At 59.9% G+C, this 24,865-nt stretch overlaps 2 protein-coding genes and 1 long non-coding RNA gene across 4 annotated transcripts; 2 read left to right on the top strand and 1 right to left on the bottom strand.

Annotated features, from left to right (window-relative positions):
* Positions 1–1,132: 1,132 nt before the first annotated feature.
* GPR31 (G protein-coupled receptor 31) lies at positions 1,133–2,968 on the bottom strand. The gene has a single exon (XM_037126238.2). The coding sequence runs from the start codon at positions 2,761–2,763 to the stop codon at positions 1,819–1,821; it is 945 nt and encodes a 314-aa protein (XP_036982133.2). The 5' UTR covers positions 2,764–2,968; the 3' UTR covers positions 1,133–1,818.
* A 741-nt stretch (positions 2,969–3,709) lies between these two features.
* LOC128627961 (uncharacterized) lies at positions 3,710–9,536 on the top strand. Its single transcript, XR_008392267.1, has 5 exons — positions 3,710–3,851; positions 4,237–6,579; positions 6,879–7,109; positions 7,727–7,937; positions 9,357–9,536. It is a non-coding gene; the product is annotated as an uncharacterized LOC128627961 (long non-coding RNA).
* A 325-nt stretch (positions 9,537–9,861) lies between these two features.
* LOC119035005 (centromere protein J-like) lies at positions 9,862–23,171 on the top strand. Of its 2 annotated transcripts, none has more exons than XM_037126235.2 (11): positions 9,862–10,029; positions 10,391–10,606; positions 11,384–11,521; positions 14,147–14,305; positions 14,708–14,819; positions 15,932–16,029; positions 16,847–16,939; positions 18,739–18,873; positions 21,112–21,196; positions 21,531–21,648; positions 22,472–23,171. In XM_037126235.2, exons 3-11 carry the CDS (start codon positions 11,435–11,437, stop codon positions 22,680–22,682), a joined length of 1,098 nt encoding a protein of 365 aa, XP_036982130.2. In that variant the 5' UTR covers positions 9,862–10,029; positions 10,391–10,606; positions 11,384–11,434; the 3' UTR covers positions 22,683–23,171. The 2 variants fall into 2 exon arrangements, with proteins under 2 accessions (XP_036982130.2, XP_036982129.2); XM_037126234.2 differs by having other exon boundaries at positions 18,739–18,927.
* Positions 23,172–24,865: the final 1,694 nt, after the last annotated feature.

The raw sequence follows: 24,865 nt of genomic DNA, 5'->3' as shown, positions 1-24,865 counted from the left end.
TGAAGCAGGGAAACTTCGGGATGCAGAGCTGCAGGGCACCCAGGGGGGAGCACAGGGTGGGGGACAGGCCCTCGGACAGGGTGGTCCACGGACCCTGGACTTCCGTTATGAAACGCTGTCCCCTCGCGACGTGCGGAATAGAACTTGAGTCAGAGTCTCTGTGAAAGGTCCAGAAAGCAAGAACAGTGAGAGACATTCAGTTTAGCGGAATCTTCCCACATCCAGCTCCCCGAGCACCTGCCCTGCCCAGGCTCCGAGTGGAGGGTGTGCGGGCGGAAAGTCTGTCCCCGAAGGGCACACAGACTGGCCAGGGAGTTCCGCCAAGAAACTGTCACTTAAACCAGCAGAGTCCCCGCTGCTGGACGTGTATGGGGGCCGGGCACTGTGCTCTCCGTATGGTTCAGCATTGCACTCGACCCCACGAGACTCCCACGGGTTGGTTTGTACCATCGCCATATTGCAGCAGAGAACGGTGGGGCGGTGACCGGTCCCAGGTCACAAAGCCAGGAAGTGACAGCGCAGGGTGCTGACCCAAAGGCCCTGACCTGAGCCGCTAACCTGGTGACTCTCAGCTGTGGCTGTGATGACTTCAAAAATACCAGTGCCCAGGCCCCTCCCAGACCTACGGAGGCAGGACCCGGGGCGAACAGGAAGGAGGCCCCCGCTCTGCCCAGGAATCTGGCAGCAAGAGCCCGAGAGGCAGGCACATGGTGGGTGACTTCCCCATTTTGCCAGGCTGACGTGTGAGCCGGGGTGGGCGCGCCCAGAGGGCGGCCAGCTGCAGGGCAGGGCGTGTGTTTGGGGCCCCCGAGGGCCTGCCGGAGTCGTGTGGGCTGCTGTGTCCCACCTGAGGGCGGGCTCCCTGCGGGGACAGGTCAGAGGACCGTGTGACTTCGGTGTGGATCTGCCTGTGCACAGGGCAGCGCCCTCGCTGGCCCCCGGCAGTGCCTCCCGGAGGTTACAGGGTAACCCAGGGAAGAGGGCCCGTGGGTGGTCGCCACAGTGTGCAAAAGGCTCCTGCGAAGGCTCAGCTTTTTGTAAAGCAGCTTTTAGAGTCACGGGTGCAGTAAGTCCGGGGACGGAGAGCAGACGGTTCCCTTTCAGTGGAAAAGGGAGTGAGCGGGCCAGTGGGGAAGGTGTCCCGCCGAGGGCTTTATTCAGACCCTTCCCGGCCTCACCTGCTCACCCATCCTTCTGAGCCTTTGAAATTCTGTGGACGTGGGAGGAACTAAAACCTGGGGAGGTGGCGCAGCATTGCCGCCAGAATCCTCCCCCCACCCCCGGGGCCCCGAACGCGGTTAGGCAGCCACAGACGGACAGAGGAGACAAGCGTGGGAACACGCTTGCAGCTCTCAGCCCCAGAGCCCCACTTTCCCAGGTTCGTGCGGCCGGTGCACACCAGGTGGGGGACACAGGCGCTTTGCATTTATGAATCAGAGCCAAGAAACCAGATGCCACTGGCACATCCCAAATGGAGTGAGGCTAGAGCCGCCTCCAGCCACCGCCCCTCCCCGCTGAGCCCTCGGAGTACCGTCCTTCCCGTGGGTGGGGGTGCAGTCACCCCAGCCGGTCAGCCCGCAGCTGCACTGGGCGCCGAGCAGGCGCCGGCTTCCTAGTGTTCGTCTGCTGCTCTATTCTGCGCAGCAGCCCGGGAACGACACGTCCTGGCGAACAGAGTCCATGACAACACTTGCCACGGTTTTGCCGAAGTCCGTGGCTTGATATTTTCAGCACTGTCCCAAGATGCCCACTGTGTCCTAACTCATGGTCACTGTCCCGGAGGACCCAGCAGAACTGAGGCTCGGGACCTGGCTGTCCTCAGGAGTCGGAGTCTCTGTGTCCGCAGCCCGGTTCGGGGGCCGCTTGCCCACGGCCTCGCAGGGTGAGGAAGACCTTGCGGTAGGAGTGCCTGAACGCGGGGCTGGAGAAGCAGTACACCACGGGGTTCAGCACGCTCTGCAAGCCGGTGAGGCTGCTGGCGGTGCGGGACGTGTGCACCAGCGCCGTCCAGACCCCGCAGCTGTCCGTCCCTCGGAAGGCGGCCAGCAGGACCTGGGCCAGGAAGCTGGGCAGGAAGCAGAGTGCGAACAGCACCACCACCGTGGCCAGCAGTGCCCGGGCCCGCTGCAGCTTGGGCTGCTTGTCCGAGTCTCGCAGCCGCCTCCGGAGGGCCCGCATGACGCCCGCGTTGCAGAACAGGATGAGGCTGAAGGGCAGAAGGAACTGGACGAAGGACAGCACTTCCTGCCAGGTGAGGCTGAAGGGGCCGCCCCCACTGGGCTCTGGCTCTGTGCACTCAGCGGCCGGCACCAGCAAGTTCTGGTGGCTGAGGACAGCCATCAGGAGCCAGACGAGGACCGAGATGCCCCCGGCTGCCCGAAGGGACAGCAGGTTGACCCTGAGCCGGGGGTGGACCACGCGGAAGTAACGGTCTAGAGCCACCGCCGTGAGGAAGGCGACGCCCACGCTGCGGCCGAGAGTCCACAGGAAGAACAGGACCCTGCCGGGCACGCGTCGGAAGCTGCAGGTCCTGTGCTGCAGGAAGAAGGCGGCGAGGAAGGGCAGGCAGACGGTCAGCAGGAGGTCCGCGACGACCAGGTTGAACAGGTAGACGGCGTAGGGCTTCCACACTTTCAGACGGGAGAAGAAGGTCCACAGGGCCACCGCGTTGCCCAGCAGGCCCAGCCCGCACTCCAGCGCCAGCAGCGTGGCCACGGCCACCTCCACCGCCACGCTGTGCTCAGAGCAGTTCGGGGGCGGCATGGCTCTGCCCGCCGCTGTGAGGCGGCTCCCGAGTGGCCACGTGCAAGGGGACGGAGCCCGGGCGCCGCTCGTCCGCCCGAGGGAAATGGCAAGGCTCTTCCGGCCCGAGCCCACTCTGCCTGTTCCTGGCACACGAGAGCGCGGACGCAGCGCCGGCTGGAGTCAAAAGCAAACTGAAGTCTCTCTGGGAAGAGGACCCGTGGGGGAGGCAAAAGCCCCTGCCCCCCAGTTCTGTTTTGCCTTAAAAAGAGGAAACTGTGGTTCCCTTCCCACCAGCTGGTGTTAAGCCGATCGCCTGTGGCCTGAGAGCACCAGAGGGAGTGGGCCGGGCCCGAGGCTGCGGGGCAGGACCCTGAACCGGGGGCTGCGTGGACCCCCGCCTGTCTTCCTAAAGTGACTGAGACAGAGCGAAGGCCTGGGGCTGACCGCGTCTCGCGGGAGCTGGGACCTGCCTGCGCGGCTCGCTTTCACTCGCTGGCGGTCAGACCTTGTCCTGCCCTCCCCCAGAGGTGGGTCGGGTGGCCAGGTCACTTCACAGGGGACCGTTTGTACTTGCGCTTTTGCCAAGTTTTCTCTCCTGCTGAGGAGACTCCCCTCCCCTCCTGCACCCCCCAGACCAGGGTCCACCCCGCGGGGCTAAGGCCCGAGAGTGCCGTGAAACCCGTGGTGGGCCCACCAAGCAGCAGCTCCCTGAGCCCAGCCCTGTGCTCTGTGTCCAGTGACAGGACGACGCCAGCACGTAACGGAACCAGCGAATGAATGCGCAGTGAGTCCTGACGTCCCGCCCCACCGCTGGCCCCGGTTCACCCTGGTTCCGTTCAGCCCGATGTGGGCTTTGGCGTCCAGTGGGCTTTCATTCTAATTCTGGTTCTCCCACGTAGCAGCACTGTGGCTGGGGAAGCGGATACACCTGCGTGCGGCCCCGGCCCCTCGCCTGAGCGGTGCACGGGCTGATGCACGTTCTCGATGCAGGTGAAGAGCGATGCCCCGCGGCCGGGACAACGTGGTGCTGTGCTTGTTCCCAGCGGCGCGAGTTCCCCTGGGTCGCTGCATGGACTGCGCCGCAGCGGGGTGATGTGAGTGCAAAGGTCAGCTCTGTTTTATGGATGAAGAAGTGGAGTTCAGGGAGGGGACGTCGTCTGCTCAAGGCGACAGGCCAGTGAGCACGGGGGGCGGGGTGCTCCCAGCCCGGGTTCCGGCCAGAGCCGGGGGTCAGGACCAGGATGCCCAGCTGCCTGCCAGTGGGCGGGAGCCTCACTGCAGCAGCCGTGACATGTCCGGTCCCTGGAGTCCGGTCCCTGGAGTCCGGTCCCTGGAGTCCACCCGAGCTTTGGCCCTGCGCCCTTTCAGGGGGTGTAGCTTGTGCGTCTCCGAGTTTGGTCCAATCAGGGCTCCTCTCCAGCCAGACCGCCTGCCCACCTGTTGCCTCGCTCGGCCTCACCCAGGTTAAAACCCACTTCTCTGTGTTCTGAGGAAGACCCACGAGCATCCAGAATGGCAGACCTGTCTCAGGGGCCTCCCGCAGTGACGCCTATGAACAGGGACTCGCCAGCTTCGAGTGAACAATTCCCAGGAAACCCGGGAGAGCGTTTGGGGGAGGGCTGGGGGGACCCCGCGGGCCCCTGCCCGTTGGACAGCCCACACCCTGAGCCGCCGGTGGCCGGGCCGGCCCTCGGGGTGGAAGGCACTAAACCCGGGAGAGACACGAGTCGAATCTCTGAACACACTGAAGCCTTTGTCAGACTTAAAAGCTGCCCCTTAGAGACGGGTTTCAGTTCATGCCGAAACTTTCCAAATGATAGATACTCTACCTCATTGGGCCAAACACAAACGTCAGGAATTACACATTTTCCTTTCGTACACGGGGAAATCAAAGTGAGACATTTTATTTGAAGTCTGCCTTTTCTCAGCACACGGTTTATCTTCCCTTCCTCTGAAACACTGAACCGTCCTCACCTTCCCCTCTCTTAAAGTCAGAACGTTTGAGCCTCTCCCCCCGGGGTCCTGCCGAATTAAACCGAACAACCCAGAAACGCTGTTTTCAGTCACCGACACTGTTCCTTCAGCGTTCTCCCTGCGCAGGAAACTTCTCTGCTCTCCTTTCAATTTCTGAGGCGCACGTTTTATCTCTGTACTTGTCCTGAAATTTAAATGGCAATGGAACCATCGCTTTGACCACAAATTCAATGCTATCGATGTTTCCTTTCCAGTTTTTCTTTCATGTCTAAAGGTCACCAGGGGAGACTCTGTGCCAACCGAGCCGTCGCTCTGACTTCGGCTTTCCCGTGACCGGCTGTGAGGTTGGCCACCTGCGAGTTTGGGGGGCAGACCCCCCTGCTCTCATTCACCTCGTGTCTGACACCAGTGGGGAGTCTGGGCGTCTTAGAAGGACCTCCCCGCACCCAGCTCTGTTCAAAGCTGTTTTCTGTCACAGAGAAAGGATGCAGGTCAGGGTCACCCAGGGGAGGAGGCCCGTGGGACAGAGGGCGGGAGAGTGACTGGTGGGGCCTCCGGGCCCTCTCCCCGGGGGGTCAGGACAGGGCTGCCTTCTCTGCACAGATGCGTGGTGACGCCCGCAGCCCACTGAGACCCCCGAGCTCTCATGGGCAGACACTCTGTTGGTGTGGGCCCAGCCTCTGACCCCGGGCAGGTCAGGCGGGTACCGTGTGACCCAGCATCCCTGCCACACCCTGCAACTTCTGCTGGCTGGCCCACGTCCCCGGCCAACAGAGACGCCCTGACCAGGCTTGACATTTGGAGGGCTGGGAGGTGACCTCCCTGCAGCTGAGGACGAAGGTCAGACCTCTTTTTGGGCACTTAAATTCTTTCCTGCGCACTCATTTATTCAAGCAATATTAGAGCACAGTGTGACTCATTTTGTGCTGGGAATACACGTACTTACAATTCTTATAATAATACTTCCTAATTTCGAGAGACGTGCTCCAGTTCGGGGAGACCAGTGAGGAAGCAGATGTATAAACAAACCACAGGACCCACTAAACGCGCAGTGGAGGCAGGAAGGAGGGGATCCCAGGCCAGCGAGCCCGGGCGGGACCCCAGCTGGGGAGGGCGCCTGGCAGGGGGGACCCCGAGCCCCCGTGAGCGACTGCGGCCTGCTGGGAGGGCCGCTGACTCTTCTCGGCCTCGGTGTCTTGTAACCTCTCAGAAGTTCCTCATGTTTCGGTTTCCTTCCTGGGTCCCATTTCCGAGCCACCGCCCACCCGGGGACCCTGCTTCCCTCCCAGCAGGGACACCTGAGTGTGGCCTGGCCCCCCTCGGCCTGCGGGGAAAGGGACTGCACTTACCGGAAGAGGACTCGTTTCAGTGAAGGGAAGAGGAAGACCCAGCGCAGGGCCCGGCGCTCACGGGGTGCGGCGCAGCCGGCGGGGGTCCCGGGCGCTGGTCTGCGTGTGCGGTGGGTGCCAGAGGGTCTCAGCGACCTCAGGGCACCCTGTGTGCGCGTGTCCTCAGGGGAGCGGGCGACCGACGTCCCTGTGTTTCAGGCCTCAGAATGTCACCAGTGTCAGAGAAGAAATTCAGCGCTATGACAGCAAGCTTCTCCCGTGCAGAGGTGCCCCTCACTCGGCCTCCAGGCCCGGGTCAGAGCTGACCTGTGCGCGGTCGTGCCCCTGGTCAGAGAGCTGGTTTCCCCCTTCCCCTCCCTCCTTAATTTTGTCAGAGCAGGTTCAAGTCCAACAGTCTCAGGCTGAGAATGATGGAAGCCCCCCGAGCAGACCCCCAGAGCCAGCGCACACCGGGAGCTGTGCCGAGACGTGAGATGGCCCCGGCGTTCCTGCCGCTTTTTGTGTGAAACCGGTAGTTTCCTTAGTCAGCAGTATTGCTTTATTTTCCCAGTTGTCTGTTTTATTGAACTATTCTTTTAAACAATTAAAGGGGCGAGGGTGACACTGTTCAGCAAGGTCAAGTGCGCAGTTCTGTGATACTCAGTCAGACCCTGCACCGTGCGCCCCCACCCAGAGCCAGTCTCCTTCTGTCCCCAAGTATCTGGCCCCCTTCCCCCCACCCCCTCCGCCCGGCGACACCCACACGATTCTGTGTTGATGAGCCTTTGCCTGTGTATTTGTTCATCTTGTTTGTTTGTCTTTTACTTCCAGTCTTGCACCCCACATAGCAGTGAGCTCACAGTTCGCAGCTTCCTCTGTCGGCCCGGTGTCGCTCAGCGTGAGTCTCGAGTCCGTCCCTGTTGTCGCGGGGGCCGTCTCCCATCCTTCCTTGTGGCCGAGGAGCGTCCATCGTATACGCGCAGTGTCTTCTTCACCGAGTCCCGTGTCGAAGGGCACTTGGTGGTCTCCGCGTCTCGACCCCCGTGAACGATGCTTCTACATGTAAATGTTTTTGAGTTTATCCGGGGGACATCCAAAGGAGGGTTGCTGGGTCAGGGGGTAGCTATATTCTTAATGTTCTGAGGAACTGCACGCTGTTCCGTCCGTAGAAGTGAGGTCCCCTCCCCACATGTCACGAGGAACGGTTCCCGGGCAGGACAGTCGACAGCCAGAAAGCGGGAACCGCCCTGTGCCCGACCCAGACACATACACTGAGAGGAGTCAGGTTTCACAGCGCCGACAGGGCCACGGTCTCCTGGCCCAGGTCTCGGCACACCCTGGCCCAAAGGCTTGTGTCTCCGAGGTGCTGGGCTGACCTCGCCGCCACGGCCAGGGGTGGCCGTGAGGCGCTGCGCCACAGGGCCTGATGCGCCGGGGCCCGGGGCGCGGGGTGAGGTCTTACCCTGCAGGGGTACACGTGTGCTCGCCCCCGCACCCCTGATCGCTGGGAGGGCTCTGGATGGGAGGCAGCGCCCGACACAGCGTCTCCCACTCACCCCTGTGTTCCCCATCGTCACGGGAGTCTCGGGGCCACGCGGATGGCGAGGCCCCGGGAAACGATGAGACCCCGAATCACTTCTGCTGTTCAAAGCTGCGCATCTCGCTTTCTCCTCTTCTAGCGCGAGGTTTGTTGTGACCTCCAAAGACAGCTCGTCTTTCTTCAACAACAAGCGTGGGACGTTTACACAGTGGAATACTACGCAGCCGTAAAAAGGAGGAAACCTTGCCCTTTGCGACAGCGTGGATGCGCCTGGAGAGCATTACGCCACGTGCAGCAAGCCAGTCAGAGGAAGACAACCACCGCGGGCTCTCGGTCACGTGTGCAGTCTGGTGAGCAAAACAGAAACAGACTCACGGATGCGGAGAATAGGCCCGCCACGCTCGGGCTGTGCTGGGGGCTGGATGAAAAAGGTGAAGGGACTGAGCAGAGAAAAAACTCACAGACACAGATGACAGTCTGGCGATTACAAAGGAGAGGGGACAGGGGAGGGGGGAGGGGGGATGAACGGTGATGGGGAGGCGAACACGTGATTCAGTGAGTAGGTGATGTGTTGTAGAGTTTGTGCAGCCGAATCCCAGCTAGTTTCGTTGGCAATGTCACCCCAATGAATTCAATTAAAAATTAATTAATTAATTACATAAAATTTAAAAAAGAATAAGTGATCAGAGGGTGAGCTCTTACTATTTATCGAGTATTGGAAACGGATCCTAAGCGCTTTCTCTGGCTGGCTGGGGGGCTGGCTGCGCCCGACCCCTGTGAGCAGGGGGGGGCACACGGGCGTGGACGCCACCCAGCTGGGGCGTGGACTGGGGAGGCGTGGCCCTTTAAGGCGGGGCGTCGGTTTAGAATCAGGCCGCTGTCTTCTGGTTTGCTCCAACAGGGGCAGCCGTGCGGGGCCATGGCCCAGAAGGACCAGTGCCTGGCCCCGGTGGCCTACAGGGACGCGTGAGGTGACAGAGTCTGGCCGGGGGGTGGCCAGGGAGAGAGGCCTTCATGGGGTAACACGGAGGATGGACCCGCAGGGCCTTCTGGGTGTGGCTTCCCTAAAACCTGCGAGGGAGGGGCGACCAGGTTGGCGGGAAGTTAGGTGTTGTTGGAAGACTTGGGTCCCCTGGGGAGACACACGCTGTGACCGTTCGTGTGGGACGGTGGGTTCCCACACTCAAGGGCAGTCCGAGGTGCGTGCCTTTCTGGCAGCGTTCGTTGTTCTGATTTCTCGGTGGCCGTGAGCTTCCCGGGACGGCTCCATGGCCACCGAGAAATCAGGCAGGGCGGCTGCGCCCACCAGGGGCCCTTTCGTTCTAAGACCCTGGTCCGCCAGCAGGAGCCCGCCTTCCTCAGCGCTGTTTGGGGACACGGCCGAGCCGGTGGCAGCCTGCCCCTGCCGCTCTAGGACCGGGCCTGCGGGCGGCCGCCCCAGTCACCCACCTTCTCTGCGGGAGGCGTCGGACAGTCCATCCGTCACCCCAGTGGCCGGGTCTGATTCGATATTTTTGGATGAGTGCCTACTCAGCCCGTGTGGCTGAGGTGCTGAGTGGTCCCCAAGTTTCCCACGGAGACAGTCCCGAGCCCGTCTGAGAGAGCGCTGACAGCCACTGCCAAGGAGAGGCCCCAGGTGGCCCACCCAGGCCCCCCACCTCCGCTCCATAGTGGCCCCCACACCACACGGCGTTCTGCTGGGTCGGTGTGTGACACTGAGTGGCACAGACAGGCTGTGACAAGTGGTGTCCTTTACACTCGTTCCTCAGATGGTGCGGGGCTGACACCCTGCCTCCTGCCTCCTGACGGCCCCCCTTCCCTCCAGAATGCTGGGGGCCCACCCGGAGGCCGAGCGGCCAGCAGACACCAGCTGCCCTGGGGACGCACAGGCGGGGACCGACCCCGGGAAGACAGCCCAACACCCCCAGGAAGGTGGCAGGGCCGAGGAGTTGCTGGTGAGCCAGGTGCCACGGGGTCACTCGGGGTGGGCGGGGCCTTCGTGACACCAGCCAGGAGCACTTGTCCCAGCATCGGGTCTCCCCGGTTTCTGGTCCTGCAGAGCTGGGTGGTGACGCACTAGCACAGACATGGACCCCCGTCTTTCCAGGGGGGCAGGCAGAGCTGTCTGCCCTGCAGCCCTGTGTTCTGGGGGCGTGGGGGGAGCCCCCTCGGGTGTGGCAGCTCAGTGCTTCTGACCTGAGAGAGGCACAGGCTGGACGGCCGGGCCCACGCCATCGGGAACCTTCCCCTGACTCAGCTGTCCCACCAGACCCCCCAGACTCGGCTGCTTCCTGCCTGACGAGTGTCTCAGTTGTTTCTGGAGCATAGAAGTCCCCGCACATCCCCGCATGTCCCCCCGCCCAGCTGTCCTCTGTCCAGGGGCACCTCCCGCAGTGCCGTTGGCCCTGGAAGCACAGGGTCCGAGAAGGGTCTCGTGGAAAAGTGAGTGTGTCAGGTTAAAGGCTGGGGCTTCTGATTTCTAAACAGCTGGTTACTTATCCATTTTGGTAAAACTCTGGTTTCCGCTCATTTTTTGGGAATTCAGAAGTGTCTGCCACAGGCCGCTGGTCACAGCTGCACAGTAAGCCCTCCCTTAACGCCCTCGCTGTGACCTTCAGCCTTGAGCGAAACGACAGGTAGCGGAGCCCGCGTCGCTGTGGGCCAGGCCGTCCTCACCTGGCGGTGCTGTGTGGGGTCATGCACGGTGACTCCACTGAGTGGCACAGTGGACGCGGGCATTGTGGTTCTGCACGCTCTTCAGATGCCAGGGTCACCAGCTAGGGCTTTCTTTTGCGTGTGACAGCGGTTACAGCGGCAGGTCGCCGGGCTTTGCTGGCAGCTCCGGAGACAGGAGGCCGGCTGGTCTGCTGCCCTCCGCCACCTGCAGACGCAGATTGACGCCCTGAAGAGGCAGGACCGGGGGCCGCGGGGCGGGCGGCGAGACGCAGCACTGCAGGGACCGGGCGCCGGCCGGACGCCCGCAGCCTCCCTTCGGTTGAGGACCAGATCGGACACTCAGGTACGGAAGGGCTCTTCTGTTCGACTTAAAGAAGCGTTGCCACCACGGGGTGTGTGTCCTCACCGGGGCACTGCGGGCGGGGGAGGGCTGTGACCTCTGAGTCAACCCCACTTCCCATAAATAATCGATAATGAGCACGGGCCCGATGGGGGCTCCTGGAGAGCCACCATGTCTGCTCCCAAAGGCACCCAAGGGCCTGCCAGCAGCAGCCGACACCGGTCTCCCTGGCCGGCACCCACCGGCCCTCCTCCTCGCCCACGAGGTGACCCCAGGACACAGTCCTCCGACCGAGGCCGCGCTGGGTCACGTGGCTGGGGAGCCACAGGGCCGGGTGTACATAACCGGCCCGGCCCTCCTGGACCCTGCCATCTGCAGAGCTGGCCTTGCTGCAGGAAGCCAGAGGCCAGACAGCTGGGCCCCTTGATGAGCGAGGGGGTGCCCCCGACACAGGGCGCATTTCCTTCCTCCTTCAGCACAGTCCCAGCTCGGGCGGAGCCCCAGGGCGCAAGTGTGGGCGTCGTTGGCCCTCTGGGAACCTGGGAGACTTTGAGATAGTGAACAGCAGTGGGAAACGACGCCCACGGTGGCCGTGCTTATGACTCGGCGGCTGCCAGAGGAGCTTCCCCAGGCCAGGGGCCCCACCTGGCCCCTTTATTTTTACCTTGGATGTGGCCATCGTTGCCCAGTGGGTGAAACATTGAGTTTCTCTCCCAGCCGCTGTACCCAGAAGATGCGAACAGCCTCCCTGAATTTTGTTTGTGGTGAATTGCCTTGTAGGTGTTGAAATCGACTCTTGGACCCCTCTCACCTCTGTCAGCTGACGAAGACATGACGCCAAAACGCACTGGCTGGAAAAGTCATAGAGCACCCCTCAGGGGACAGGGACTGTGCCCTGAAAGTGCGCCTTCTTCCCAGGTGACCCTCTGTGTTGGCGTCTGTGGAAGGAAGCAGAGGCCCAGGGCCCGAACTCTCGTACCCCCAACCCCATCTCGGCTCCAACGCCTGCCTTGGGGACCGTGGTCCCCCTGCGGTCTCCTCTGGGGGTGCCATCAGGGTCACGTGCTTTTCAAGTAGCCACATCTCCTCACGGCGTTTGGCTCGTGTGTCCTGTGGCGTTAAGGCTGGGTGTCTCCCGGGGGTGCCTGCTGCGTTCAGCACAGGCTGCTCCAGGCAGCGTCTTGCTGCTCCACTGGACTGGACGTCGCTTTTTCCTCTCTCTTTTCCTTCTGAACGTGTCTTGCCGGCCAGCACAGCTGCTGTGACCTGACTTCTGGCCATCCTTGTGCCTGGGAGCTATAGGTGTCCCCATGCGGCTGGGGGAAGGGTCACCGGTCTGAGAAGACCCTGAACTACTGAAGATGACTAGGTGTCCCACCATCCTCTCCCAGTGCCACCGCTGAGCAGAGAATGTTTTACACCTTGAGGGTGGGGCACGGCCCCCACTCCGAGCACCACTGAATAAGCAAAGGTGTCTTCTGGGCCCTCCGAGTGGCTGGGGCTAAGGGCGGGGCCTGACTGAGCTCCGGCCGTCGGGGAAGCGGCCCCTCCTCTGTCCCCGCAGCAGACGGAGTTGATTGGACTCGTGCAGAGAAATGGCTCACAGATGCTTGTCTGAGCGGATGACTGACCAGCCCTTCCGTGCTTCGAAACAGCGTTCTTTAAAGTCACACAACGGGTGAAAACACTCCTTGCACAACTTTTTAGTTAGGGTTTTTGGTATTTCTGATTCTATTTTTTGTTCTTTTTTAAAAAGCGCATTTTATCGATTATGCTATTACAGTTTCCCCAATTTCTCTCCCTTTATCCCCCCTCTGCCCCTCACCCCCCACCCTCCAGCATCCCCCCCGCCTTAGTTCATGTCCATGGGTTGTACTTGTAAGTTCTTTGGATTCTCTGTCTCCTAGACCATTTTTGACCTCTCTCCGTCTAATTTATGCCTACCGATTATGCTTCTTCCCTGTACATTCCCCCCCATTCTTCCCTTCCCCCTCCCCACTGATAACCCTCCACGTGATCTCCATTTCTCTGATTCAGTTCCTGTTCTAGTTGTTTGTTGAGTTTCTGTTTTTGTTGTTTGTCTTTTTTTAGGTTCAATCGTTAGTAGTTGTGAGTTTGTTGTCATTTTACTGTTCATAGTTTTGATCTTCTTTTTCTTTGATAAGTCCCTTTAACATTTCATATAATAAGGGCTTGGTGATGACAAACTCCTTTAACTTGATCTTATGTAGGAAGCACTTTATCTGCCCTTCCATTCTAAATGGTGGCTTTGCTGGATAGAGTCATCTTGGATGGAGGTACTTACCACTCATAACTTCAAATACTTCTTTCCAGCCCCTTTTTGCCTACAAGTTTTCTTTTGAGAAATCAGCTGATAGTCTTGTGGAAATTCCTTTGTGGGTAACTGTCTTCTTTTCCCTTGCTGTTTTTAAGATTCTCACCTTATCTTTAGTCTTGGCTAATGTAATTGACATGCCTTGGTGTGTTCCTCCTTGGGTCCAGCTTCTTTGGGACTCTCTGGGCTCCCCGGACTTCCTGAAGTCTTGTTTCCTTTGCCATATTGGGAAGATTTTCCTTCATTATTGTTCAAATCAGTTTTCTTGCTGCTGCTGTTCTCCTTCTGGCACCCCTATAATTCGGATTTTGGAATGTTTCAGGTTGTCCCAGAGGTCCCTAAGTCTCCATTTTTTTGAATGCATATTTCTTCATTCTGTTCCAGTTGGATGTTTATTTTCCCCTTTTGTTCTAAATTGTTGCTTCGAGTCCTGGTTTCCTTCCTGTCACTGTTGGTTCCCTGAATATTTTGCTTTACTTCATTTTGGGCATCTTTCATTTGTTTTTTTCATTTTTCCACCAAGCTCCATCAGTCCTGTGAGCATTTTGATTACCAGAGCTTGAAATTCCCCATCAGATAGGTTGGCTGTCTCCTCGCTTAGTTCTCTTCTTGAAGTTTGCTCTGTTCTTTCATTTGGGCCATATTTCCTTGTCTAGGTGGGCTGTTAAGTTGTAAGGGGGGCGGGGCCTTAGGGATTCACGAGGGCGGGGCAGCCCACCTTGCTGCGCTGTGGGGGAGGGGCGGGAGAGGGAGCCTTGCAGCTCGCTTGCTAGACCACTTTAGGAGGAACTCTCTCATGTGAGACTGGGAGTTTCTACCATCGTGGCAACTGCTGTAGTCCACAGATAGCGCCGAGTCTCAGTTTCTCCTTCAGCCAGCCCCACCCATGTGGTCTGGATTGGTTGTTACCCTCCTTCTGGTTGTGTGAGGAAACAAGGGGTTCCTACCTCCGCCTCCATCTTGGCCAGAAGTCTTCAATGAGGTTTATGTGCTGTGATCACAGACCTTTTCTCTACGTCCAGCCACGAGCTCGCTGAGTCCCACCAGATCTCGGCTGTCAGATGGGAAGCGGGGAGCCCAGGGCTCTGCGTTTTGGGGTGTAGACTCAGCATCACATTGGCCTGGCCCCTGAGATGACTGGTGGGACGTGTCGGCTGATAGTTTTGGACGACCGGACTATTCTTAATGCATGCCTCATTTGTTTTCAGCCAGCAAGTATAAAGATAGAAAGAATCCACTCAGGGGAGATAGTGACACGTGAGGATGGAGACAAAACTGTGTCCATAAGTCTCCGAGTCCGAGGGGCTGCGTCCGCCCGCAGAGGGCCCCCTGCTGAAGGAAAGCCCGCCCCGCTGGGTGGTGACAAGGTGAGGCTGGGAAATTGTACTGGAGCACACGGGTCATACTGAAAATGAGGCGAGGTGGCCTTCCACTCAGGGCTAATGCACACCCCTGATTTACTATTCAAGACAGTTTGGAGTAACTGCTGAGAATAACCCTGTTTCCCGGGAGTTCTGTGGAACTCCCCTGGTCATCGTTAGAGCAGAAACACTGAGCCGCCTGAGCCGGTGGCCGTCTGCCTGCCTGCCCCCCACGTCTGCGTTTAGACGGCGACCTTTCTCGTCGTGCCGGGTGCGGTGCCTTCGGGTCAACCTGGCGTCACTGAAACACACTTACGGCTGAAACGGCCTTCGGTGGCACCCAGTTTCTGGCCTGAGTCACTGCCACTGAAGTGACAGTGCAGGCTTTGTGACTGTCCTTGCTCCTAGGCTGCCACCCCACCGGGCCGGAGTTCGCCAACGCTGAGCGGCAGGACACCCCCAGGGTCGGCCGCCTGCAGTTCTCCGCTGACGGAGGACCGCCCCGCAGCCCAGGACACCGGTGAGGCCGCCCGGCTGGCCCCTTCCTGTCGCTGTCGTGCTCAGTCCCCTGGCTGCGTCCCCCTGCCCTCACTGTGGTCCATGCGTGGGGTCCACGGGACACCCTCACTGCCGGCCGTCCTCTCTGACCCCTCGTCGGGGGTCTGTCTGTCCTGCCACCTCCCCCTCCCCCGCCCGACATGCACCCAGAGCTCGGGGATGGCCACTGGCTGCTGTCCCTGTCACCTCGAAGGAACACTCCCCAGTGTCCTTCCCTTTCCCTTCTGAGCTCTGGGTGGGGCTGTCCACACAGCTGTGCTGAGCCTTCCGCACCTGGGGTCCCACCGGTACCTGGGGTCCCCCCGGCACCTGGGGTCCCCCCGGCACCTGGGGTCCCCCCAGGAAAACCGAGAGGCACCTTGTTGGGCAAGTTGAGGAAGAAGTGCCTCCTTCAAGTCCCCGTCCGAAAATTTTCACGGCCCCCTGTGGGGCGCTGCAGGACCCTGTCCTCGTACTCGCCAGGGCCCAGGTGTCCCGCAGGTGTGGGCCCACCAGGCCCACGGGCACGGCAAACCGGACGGCCAGGACACAGACAGTGTCTCCCGCACACCCTCCGTCCCCAACCCCAGTCCTCTCGGTGGGCGCCGTCCAGGGTCCGCCAGACCCCGGGCAGAGGCCCGAGGACACTTTCAACCCCCCCGTCCCCTCTCCCCGGCCAGGTCGGCTCCACCCGTTCAGTTTCCGCTCCTCCCCTCCTCACCCTGGGGCCTGCCAAGCCCCCCACTGCTGCTTCCCGCCCCGACTGCCTCTCGCCCTCCCCCGGGGGGGCCTTCACACGCGTGAGCCTCCTCACCCCCCACCCGAGACCACCTCGTTCCTCTGCAGGGTGGGCACAGTCCTCACTGGCCTCCAAGCTGCCTCAGTCTACCAGTCGGGGCTTTGTGCTTCACCTGCCTCTCTCTGGTCACGTGGGCCCTGTCTCTCTCCCGGGTCCATCTCTGATTCAGTCGCCACTCACTGAAGATTCTCCTCAAATGGTTCGTGCGTCTCACAAAAAAGAGAATGCAGCCCAGTTGGCTTAATGGCGCGGTCAGGGGGCAAGCGACCCTCACACCGCCCTGCTTGTCTCCATAGCCGCACGCCCACCGTCCTCCGAGGGGCCGGAAGGCAAGCCCCAACCCCGGGCTGGGACAGGTGGGCCCGCCGGCCCCTCCGCGGACACCGAACCGCAGGTGCGTGCGGGGGGTGGCTCCGGGTGACTTCCTGGGCAGCTCGGTCTCTCAAACACACAGAGACTTTTTGTTCTAGTTTGAAGTTGGTTGCATGAAGCACCCAGTCAAAACAAGATTGATGTGATGTTTCTCCCAAATCAAATTTTTACATTATTTTTACTTATAATTTTAAAGGGAGATTAGTATGAATTTAGCAAGTAACAATTCTAAGCCCTAGCTAGCTAGCAGCCCACTTATTACATGCTATTTTTTGTTTTGTTCTTTTAGCATCAATGTGTGGTTGCCTCTCACACGCTCCCACTGGGGAACCCGGCCTGAAACCCAGGCATGTGCCCTGACTGGGAATTGAACCAGCGACCTTTGGTTCACAGCCCATGCTCAATGCACTGAGCCACGCCCGCTGGGGCTATTACATGCTGTTTTTAACCACAATGTCAGTGAGACGAAACAGCGCCCTCTGTGGGCGGACATCTGGGCTGTGAGCTTAGTCACGATGTAAAGGAGGCCACCGGGAGGAAGTGTAAAAACGTGGCTCCCACGTGCCCTCCGTTCTCCGGGGAAGTGCACTGCCCCTTCTGACGTCTGAACGCGGGATCAAAGCACCGCTGTCCTCTGGGTTTACTCTGCAGCGGGCTCCGGCCGGCGGGGCAGCCCTCCGGCTGCCTTCTCCCTGGGCACGGCGTTTCCTTCTGTGCGCTGGCGAAATCTCCCTGCCCGTGGAGACACTCACGCAGGACGCTGGGTGACCCGCTTCTCCCGCCTCGTGACCTCGGTTTTCACAGCGACCTCCTGAGGCTGCGGCCGCACTTTCTTGCAGAATCTTCCTGTGGAACTGGAGTCTTCACAGCCCGTGGGCACCGGGCCAGTGGGAAAGGAGGGCAAAGAAGAAATTCGGAGCCCAGACAGCAGGGTAGGCTGCCCCAGACCCGCCTTCCTGAGCAGAGTTCCCGTCACCTGTGACCTCGGCCACAGGTGGCCGGTCTGTGCCAGCGGCACTGGTGAGCAGGCCGACAGCAGGTCTCCTGTTGGGGAAGCAGCATCCCTTCCGAGTCTCGCTCAGCCTCCGCTCCAAACAGGACAGTCCTCGGTGGTCTCCCCCTGGGGGTGGGGGGGGGTGGCGGGAGTGGAGCAGGGACACGCAGCAGACAGCAGTGTTTTGTAAGCTCTGGGGAGAAGCCACCGACACTCGGACCCGGGACCCGGTCAGCCACGCGGCCCGTTCCCTGGGAGCCCGTTCGCTGGCCCGTAGGGGCTGTCCTTTGTCCCTGCTTTCTCGAGCCGACCGTGGCTCTCGGCAGATGAAACGTCTGAGAAAATGAGCAACAACAGCTCTGAATAGCAGCTCACAGTGGCACTGAATTAGTTGAATATTGTTTCTTTTTTTCTTCAGTGGCCTCGTTGTACAGGTTTTTCAGGGAAGGGCCATGAAACTTAAGTACTTTGTCTTACCATCTCAACAAGATATAGGAAACAAGTGATATTCCCTAAGGATTTGTTACGTGGACAAGTGGACGAGTCCATCACTCAACTCGAAGCCCCCAAGGCTGTGGGAACAACGAAGTACCCTGCTCCCACCCCCACCTCGCCCCCGCTCCGCTCTCCTCGTGGCCCCCGTCACTGCCCCCCTTCCCTGGATGGGCTGAAACCCTCTGTTCACTCATTTGCTTGTTTTTTCTTCTTATGATGTAAACCCTGAGGATAATAACTAATTTTATGATTTTCTTATAGGGAACATTTAAAACATTGTGCTTTTTCGTTCCTGAGAAGTAATTGGTTCTGTAAGCCTCACTGGAAACTTTTTTTATTGGTTAAGCAGTTAATCTTCTACAGCTGAACAGAACACACTTCGCTTTGACTTGCTGGTTTGGGGCGAGGGTGCACTTGCGGTTCTGGTTCAAACCTCAAGCCCATCAGCGGCTCCGCAGGGTCTGCAGGTGGTAGGCGGAGCCCACTGCGCGCAGGGCCGAGGGTGCTCTCAGAGGCCCGGCACTGGTGTTCAGCCCCCTGACCGTCTCCCCGGGGAATCTCGTCCTGGACTCCTGAGTCACGGTGGAGGGTGACCACGCCCCGGGTGGACTCTGACCCCAGTTCAGGCCACGAGATACAGCACATGGACTCTTCATGATTTTCACACGTGCAGACGTGAACTCTAGAAAGGTTGAGATGATTTCTCTCCGTTTTTCCCTTGTGTTCATCTTTATGTCACTAGTATTTTCAATTTGAAGACAAAGATTTCCCCCTCAATTCCTGTGAAGTTACTTACTACCTGCCCACTCGTGTTTGAAGTCGATGACCTTCGGGACCAGGTGGAGTGTGAATCCAAGGCCTGGGATGAGAAGGAGAGAAAAGTACACAAACGATAACTCCCATGTAGTGACCATCCTGCTGTGGCCCAGGGATCCCAAATCCACCACCTGCAGCGGCCACGCGCCGCCTAGAACCGTGGCTGCTGCCTGGCCCGTGTGCAGGTCCTGTGAGAGGTCTGTCGGGAAGGTCTGGCCGGGGCACCCGGTCAGGACTCATGCCCGAGCTCAGGGGTGCACCATGGGGCTGCTGCGTTTGGTGACTGTTTGTTCACGGGCACACAGTGGTTGGGCCCACGAGACTGTGCAGGGGAAGGGTGTGCAGGGCTGGTTGTGAACGGAAGAGCACACGTAGGCACCAGGCTGGTGTCTCCTTGTCAGTCCAGGTGTCTGTGTCTCTGCACAGGTGGGCGAGGCCTCCAGTGCAGGCCACGAGGTCATCACCACCCCCAAAGACCCCAAGAAGGACGCAGGGGCCAAGACCACCGTCCTGCATTTCCTCAACGGGGACACGCAGAGGATCCTGCCAGACCAGAGAGTGGTGCGTGCAACCCGCACCTCTGTGCCTCAAACGGCGACCACAGCCGCCCAGTTGGTAGACATCTCCCCTGGGGCTCAGGGACAAGGGGCGGGTGACGGGGCAGAATCCAGGCCGTTTGTGCACTAAGCCCTCCAGCCACTGCACACACGTGGGCTCAGGTTTGCACGTGGAGGTGGGAGTAACCTGCGCCCCGCCCCACCCCCTTGGTCGTGAATTCTCGCCCAGCCCGTTAGTGGCCAGCAAGCCTCCCTAAGCCTCCTACAAGGAGGTGACGACAAGGACCCCCCTCAGCGGAGGGTCACGGAGCACTGGGACAAGGCCCCCTCGCGCCCCACCTCAGTGCTCTCCAGAAACACAACAGGAGACGCTGGGAAAAAGCACCTAAGTCACGGCATCAACTTTCAGGTGGCGACAGGGGCAGGTGGAGTCGGGACCCTTCCAGGTACAAGCTGGAGGGCAGATCACACACGGCAGGTGGCTCTTCCTGTCTGCACAGGAGGGGCTTCCCCACCGTGCACTGTCCCTGCCGCTGCCCACGGGGTGCTGCGTGCTGGGTGCTGGGGAAGCAGGGAGCGTGGGCCTGGGGGCCACAGGGCCTGGGGCTGAATCGCTGCCCGTGACCTCGCGTGCGGGTGTGAGCAAGTTGGCCTCCTCAGCCTCGGTTTCTGTGCCTGAAAAATTGGGAAATACCTGGTTCACAGGTCAGTGGCTCTCGAGGCGGGGGGTGGCCCCCTGGGAACATCTGTGACATCAGCAGGCACGTCTGGTTGTAGAGACCAGGGGTGGGGGGAGCTGGCAGAGGCCTGTGGTGGGTGGAGGCCACGGGTGCATGGTGTGGCCCCCCCACAGCGAAGAGCTGCCTGGCCCACACCGTCACTGGGGCTGAGGTTGGGGACCCGAGATAGATTATTATAACCGAACGCCCTCCACCCCAGTGTGGCTCGGCGCAGAGTAGGTGCTCAGGAACCACTCACTCTGGGCTCACGAGCATGGCCGTGGTCGTCATTAGCACAGGGGGGGCGCTTCCCGTGGAGGTCAGCAGCACAGCTGGCTGTTTGGGGCTGTCACTGGTGTGGGGCGCCCTGACGTGTGTGTGGTGGGGGTGGGCATTAGACACATACGCAGAGGTGGTTACACGTGTCTGGGAAAGAGTCGGCAGAGCCGAGGGTCTCCCGGGCAGACCTGCAGAGAAGCAAGTATCCTTCTGATGGTGCGGGCTTCACCGCGATTCTAACTTAGGACATGGTAATTCACCATTGGTCACTGTAAGTGTGGCCTGGAGATCCGGGCTGGTGTGTGGCAGATGGGTTGCCGCCTTTCAGTGCTGAGACGTCACCAGCTCATGCTCCATACATTTCTTTTAAAATGTCTTCATTGGAATAATCGGCTCATTGTCTTTTACGGAGCCCTGCGGCGGAGCGCACCTCCGTGTCCGGGTCGGTCTCTCTGGTTTCCAGCAGAGGCCCCAGGTGGCTCTGTGCTTTCCGCCTGCCCACGCCCCAGGCCTTCCCGCAGGTGGAGGTACATCACGACCCAGCTGAGCAACAGGTGGCTCTGTGAGCCCCTCGGCCCCTCAGATTCGAACCCCAGGGCTGCCCCACCCGGAGTCCGTGGTTTTTAGCCGACTCAGGAGGGTGTGCAGGTGCAGAGGCCAAGGCTGACCTGAGAGGGGAGGAGGATGGTGAGGAAGATGGGTGCCGGGGCGCAGTGGCAGGTCCACCCCGGCCTCGTGGTCGGGGTGGAACGCACTGGACCAGGCACCTTCTGAGTGGCTCCTGGCCTTCTCTGTCGCGTCTCCAGTCTCCCGGAACCCAAACCCTGGGGACAGGCTGCCCCGCGTGGTTCCCGTGGTGACAAAGATGAGCGCTGTCTGCTCCCCGCCCACTCACGGGCAGCTACCCCTGCAGGACGCACGCCTGTGGGGTGTGGGCAGTGCGGCCCGTCCTTGGGGTGGAGCGGCGGGGTTCACGGTCGCAGGGCCCGCCCGAGGCTTGTGTGACGGTGACACAGGAGGGTTCTGGACCTTGTCCTGGGCGGGCCTCAGGGTCCGGCAGCCCATGACCTCTGACTGTTGGGGTTTCTGTGGCTTTGAGGGTGAGCCCCGCTGTGGAGCCCCGCCCCTGCCCGCGGGCAGATCAGGCCCCTCCCACCTGTGGGAAGTTCTCCATGCCAGGGGGGAACCAAGTTCGGGGCGATGGTACAGACTGCACCCCAACACCCGCGTCTCTGTGCTCCCAGGTCTACTACTGCGCAGGCGCCCGGACGACGCGCACCACCCACCCCAGCGGGCTGGAAGTCCTGCGGTTCCCCGACAAGCGCACAGGTCAGTGGCAGCGCGCGGACCTGCGGTCACCTGCCTGCCTGCCTGCGCCCTGGAGCGCAGCCCGAGTACGTGGGGGGGCTGCTGTAACACAGAGTTGTTACAGGCAGAGGAGGCCCGCGGTAAACACTCCCAGTTAAAAACAGGTCAGTCCTGGGGAATGTGATGCGCAGTATGTCGACTGGAGTTCGTATGTCTACTGCATATTTGAAAGTTGCTAAGATCTTTATAAATTCTCGTCACGAGGACACAATGTTTGTGACTGTGTGGTGTGGATGGGAACCTGGCTTAGATGTTCTGCGTCGATGACACCTCAATAAAAACGTGTGTTTTGCAGAAAAATTCTACCCTGATGGCTCAAAAGAAACCTTGTTTCCGGACGGGACGGTGAAGCGTCTGCGTGACGGGCGGGAGGAGACTGTGTTTCCCGACGGGACATCCGTGAGTGTGGAGAGGTCAGTGTGAGGGCCGGCGGCCCTCTGACGTGCCTGAAGTTTCGGTTTGTGCAGTCAAGGATTTCTTCAAATTAATTTTTGTAAAGGCTTAAAGATTTGTCTAAGTGTGAGAACAGAGAACCATGCCCTTGACCCTGAAGCTGTGTGTTGGGGCCCTATCTGAGCTGCTGTGTGTGGACGGAAACGCCGATTTTAAGCATCTTCCTCAGCGACACTGGTCGCGGCCCTGAGCATGCGCCCACCTGCGCCCACCTCAGACTGAGTCCTCTAGAAGCTGAGTCTAGAGCAGAACAGGCGTGAAGCACGTCCGATACCCCAGGACGGTGCTCACGGGTGCACAGAGATGGGACCCCAGCGCAGACGCCGAGAAGTCGGGAAGTTTAGGCTCTCACAGCCCCTTTGCGCCCGAGTGTGTGGGGCACCCCGTCCCCCTCAGTTCTGCCGCGAGCCCCCCTTGCTGCCCCTGGGTGACGGCAGTGGCCCCACCGTTCCCCACCCGACAGTCAGGTTTGTCTCCTGACCTCCGGGGTCACTCCTCTCGGGCGACTGTAGCTTGTGTCCACGTCGCTGCCCACCCGCAGCGCAGGGCACAAGGCTCCATGTGGCCAGCCTGCCTGGCCTCCCCGGCCACCCCCTGACATCGTCCCCAGGCCTTACCTCCACCCGGCCGAGCTCTGCCTTTCCATCTCCTGGGTCCCCTGTGGGCTGGCACCGCCCCTCATCCACCGAGACCTGGATGAGGGACCCAGCCCCGGGTCACGTCACCCACACACGCAGCCCCGGCTCCCACGTGGCCAACTCACATGACCTTCTCCTCCCCCAGGAATGGCAGCAGGACCATCGTGTTCAGCAACGGGCAGAGGGACATTCACACGGCGCAGTTCAAGCGGCGGGAGTACCCCGACGGCACCGTCAAGACCGTGTACAGCAGCGGCCTCCAGGAAACCAAGTTCACCTCCGGGAGGGTGAGGGTCAGACAGGAGGCCAGCAGCATCGTCCTGGACCAGAAGCAGGCTGTCTGTCACTCACAGTAGGACCCCCACCGGGGCCCATGGGGCTGTCCAGTTACGGTTTTGTCAAAACAAACAATGAGTAATATACCCACTGCCCCGAATGACGGAGACCCACGTGATTTTTGGACCGCTCCACTCGGCTGGGGGTTGTGAAGGAAGAGAGACCTGCCCTCTGGGTCTCCTGGTGCGGAGAGGGGTGAGGCCGACACCAGTCGGGGAACAGAGGGGACGAAAGAATGGCCCCGGAACACCCAGCGAGGCTGCGGGCTCAGCACCGGGGACGACGGGGGTTTCTCGCACGTGCAGCGCTGTCCTCCTGTCACACTCGGCGGCCACCCGTCCTGCGGTCGGTACTCAGTGGGTCCCAGTCCACTCGGCCTTCTCCTGGCCTCTGGGTTTCTTACCTGCTTCTACGATGGATGCACACGTGTCTGTGCTTTACAAACCGATGTCTCCTCCATAGAAGGAAGGAAACCACATCTTCTATTTTTAACAGGAATACAATAAAATATGTCCCACCATATTCTTTTGTGTTATAGCTATTTTATGTATTTTACATTAGCTTCTTATCGAATATCATTTTGATTCACAGGGTGGAGAGCAGGCTGGGCCTCTTCAGCTTTGCCCCCTTCTTTCTGGGCTGTCGACTGCTTCAGTGCCCAGTTTGGGCTACAAGAGGCAAGTCCAGCCAGCCAGCCAGCCCGGCAACCACCAACCCACCAACCAACCAACCACCATGCAATCGGCAAACCACCAACTAACCACCAAAAAACCAACCAACCAACCAATAACCAACCTACCAACTAACCACAACCAAGGCAGCGGGTGCGATGTTTGTGGTGGGTCTCTATGGAGGGTGACATTGAAGGGGAAAAGGTGTGGCCAACGGGTGGATGGGTGAGAAATGGGTCCCAGGGCTCGAGGGACATCACCGTCATTGGGTGACGTTGGGATGACTGCGTGTCTGCACGTGTCTGAGGAGGGAGGTCGGCAGGGGGAGAGGGTAGGGGTCTGGGGTGGCGGGAAGGCTCCCTGTTCCATTGGTGGGAGCGGCTGAGGCCAGGGTGCGGGACCCAAGTGCCCACTGCTGCCGCCACGGTCTTGGCCGTGGCCCTGAGCTGTAGGCAGAGCAGGGTTCGGGGCCTCGCCTCAGCAGGTGGGTCGCTGGGTGGTCTCTGAATGCCAGTGGGACCGACATTATTTTTACGTTGCTTCATGCTGTCTCAGGGGCAAAGGAACCCTGCATGTCACGTGTCCTGAAGTGCAGCGAGAACAATAAATAGTAAGGAGTAATATTTAACCCCAGAAACCCTTTTAAAGTTTCCAGCCTTTTATCTTAAACCTTATAGACCACAAGCCAAGTCAGTGAACCCACGGCCCCAAGAGCAGAGCGGTCACATGACTTAAAATGGTGCTGCTTATTCTGACACAGGCACTCACACTGAGGAGCTTTTAAAATACCGGTGTGGGGGCTGCACCCCAGACTGGTCGTAGCGGGACCCTCAGGCTTGGCCTGGGTGTCTGCCGAGTGGGGGCCCCCCATCAGAGGTCAGGAATGACAGCATCAGAGTCACGGGTTCGAAATGAGGCGACACTGGTAGGCAGTCGGGGGTGCAGAGCACAGTGGAGATGACCTCGGTGGGGGGCCGGCAGCAGCCAGGTGCGGGCTGTCCACAGCCCGTGTGTGCGAGCACTGAGTCGAACGACGCTCCTCCCCACCGGGCACGCTGCCCAGGACACTCGGCCAGTGTCTGGAGGCCAGTGGACGTGAAAATGAACATGAGTGACCCAGAGCAGTGAATGTGTCCGGTCTGGTCCACATGCAGAAGCTCATACCGCTGGGGCCCACGCGGGCAGATTCCCAGTGTGGCTGAGAGGAAGCGGAGCACGCATGCCTTGTAACTCAGCCAGTGTTCCATAAACTTCACACGGAAACGTGGAGGAGGAACCCAGGGAGCTCGGGCCCGGCGAGCCAGGGGAGTGATTTAATGAAGACGCGGGAAGCAACTGGAATTCCCATGAAAATTCCTTTACATTTTAGTGCTGAGAAGATTCACCTCTTTTAAAACCCTAGTAAACCTCTTCTTACCAAATGTTATGGAATCTGTGGGCTTTTTCATTGCTCATTTTACTTACTTTAGCCAATTATAGTCAGTGTGTGCCAGCCACAGGCCTAGATTATTGGCACATTTAGTTTTTCTTTA

The sequence above is a fragment of the Artibeus jamaicensis genome, unplaced genomic scaffold (genome assembly GCF_021234435.1).
Source record: "Artibeus jamaicensis isolate MK-2021 breed Jamaican fruit bat unplaced genomic scaffold, CSHL_Jam_final contig_497, whole genome shotgun sequence".
In the NCBI taxonomy this organism is placed as follows: Eukaryota; Metazoa; Chordata; class Mammalia; order Chiroptera; family Phyllostomidae; genus Artibeus; species Artibeus jamaicensis.
This window is presented reverse-complemented; position numbering and strand designations above follow the sequence as displayed.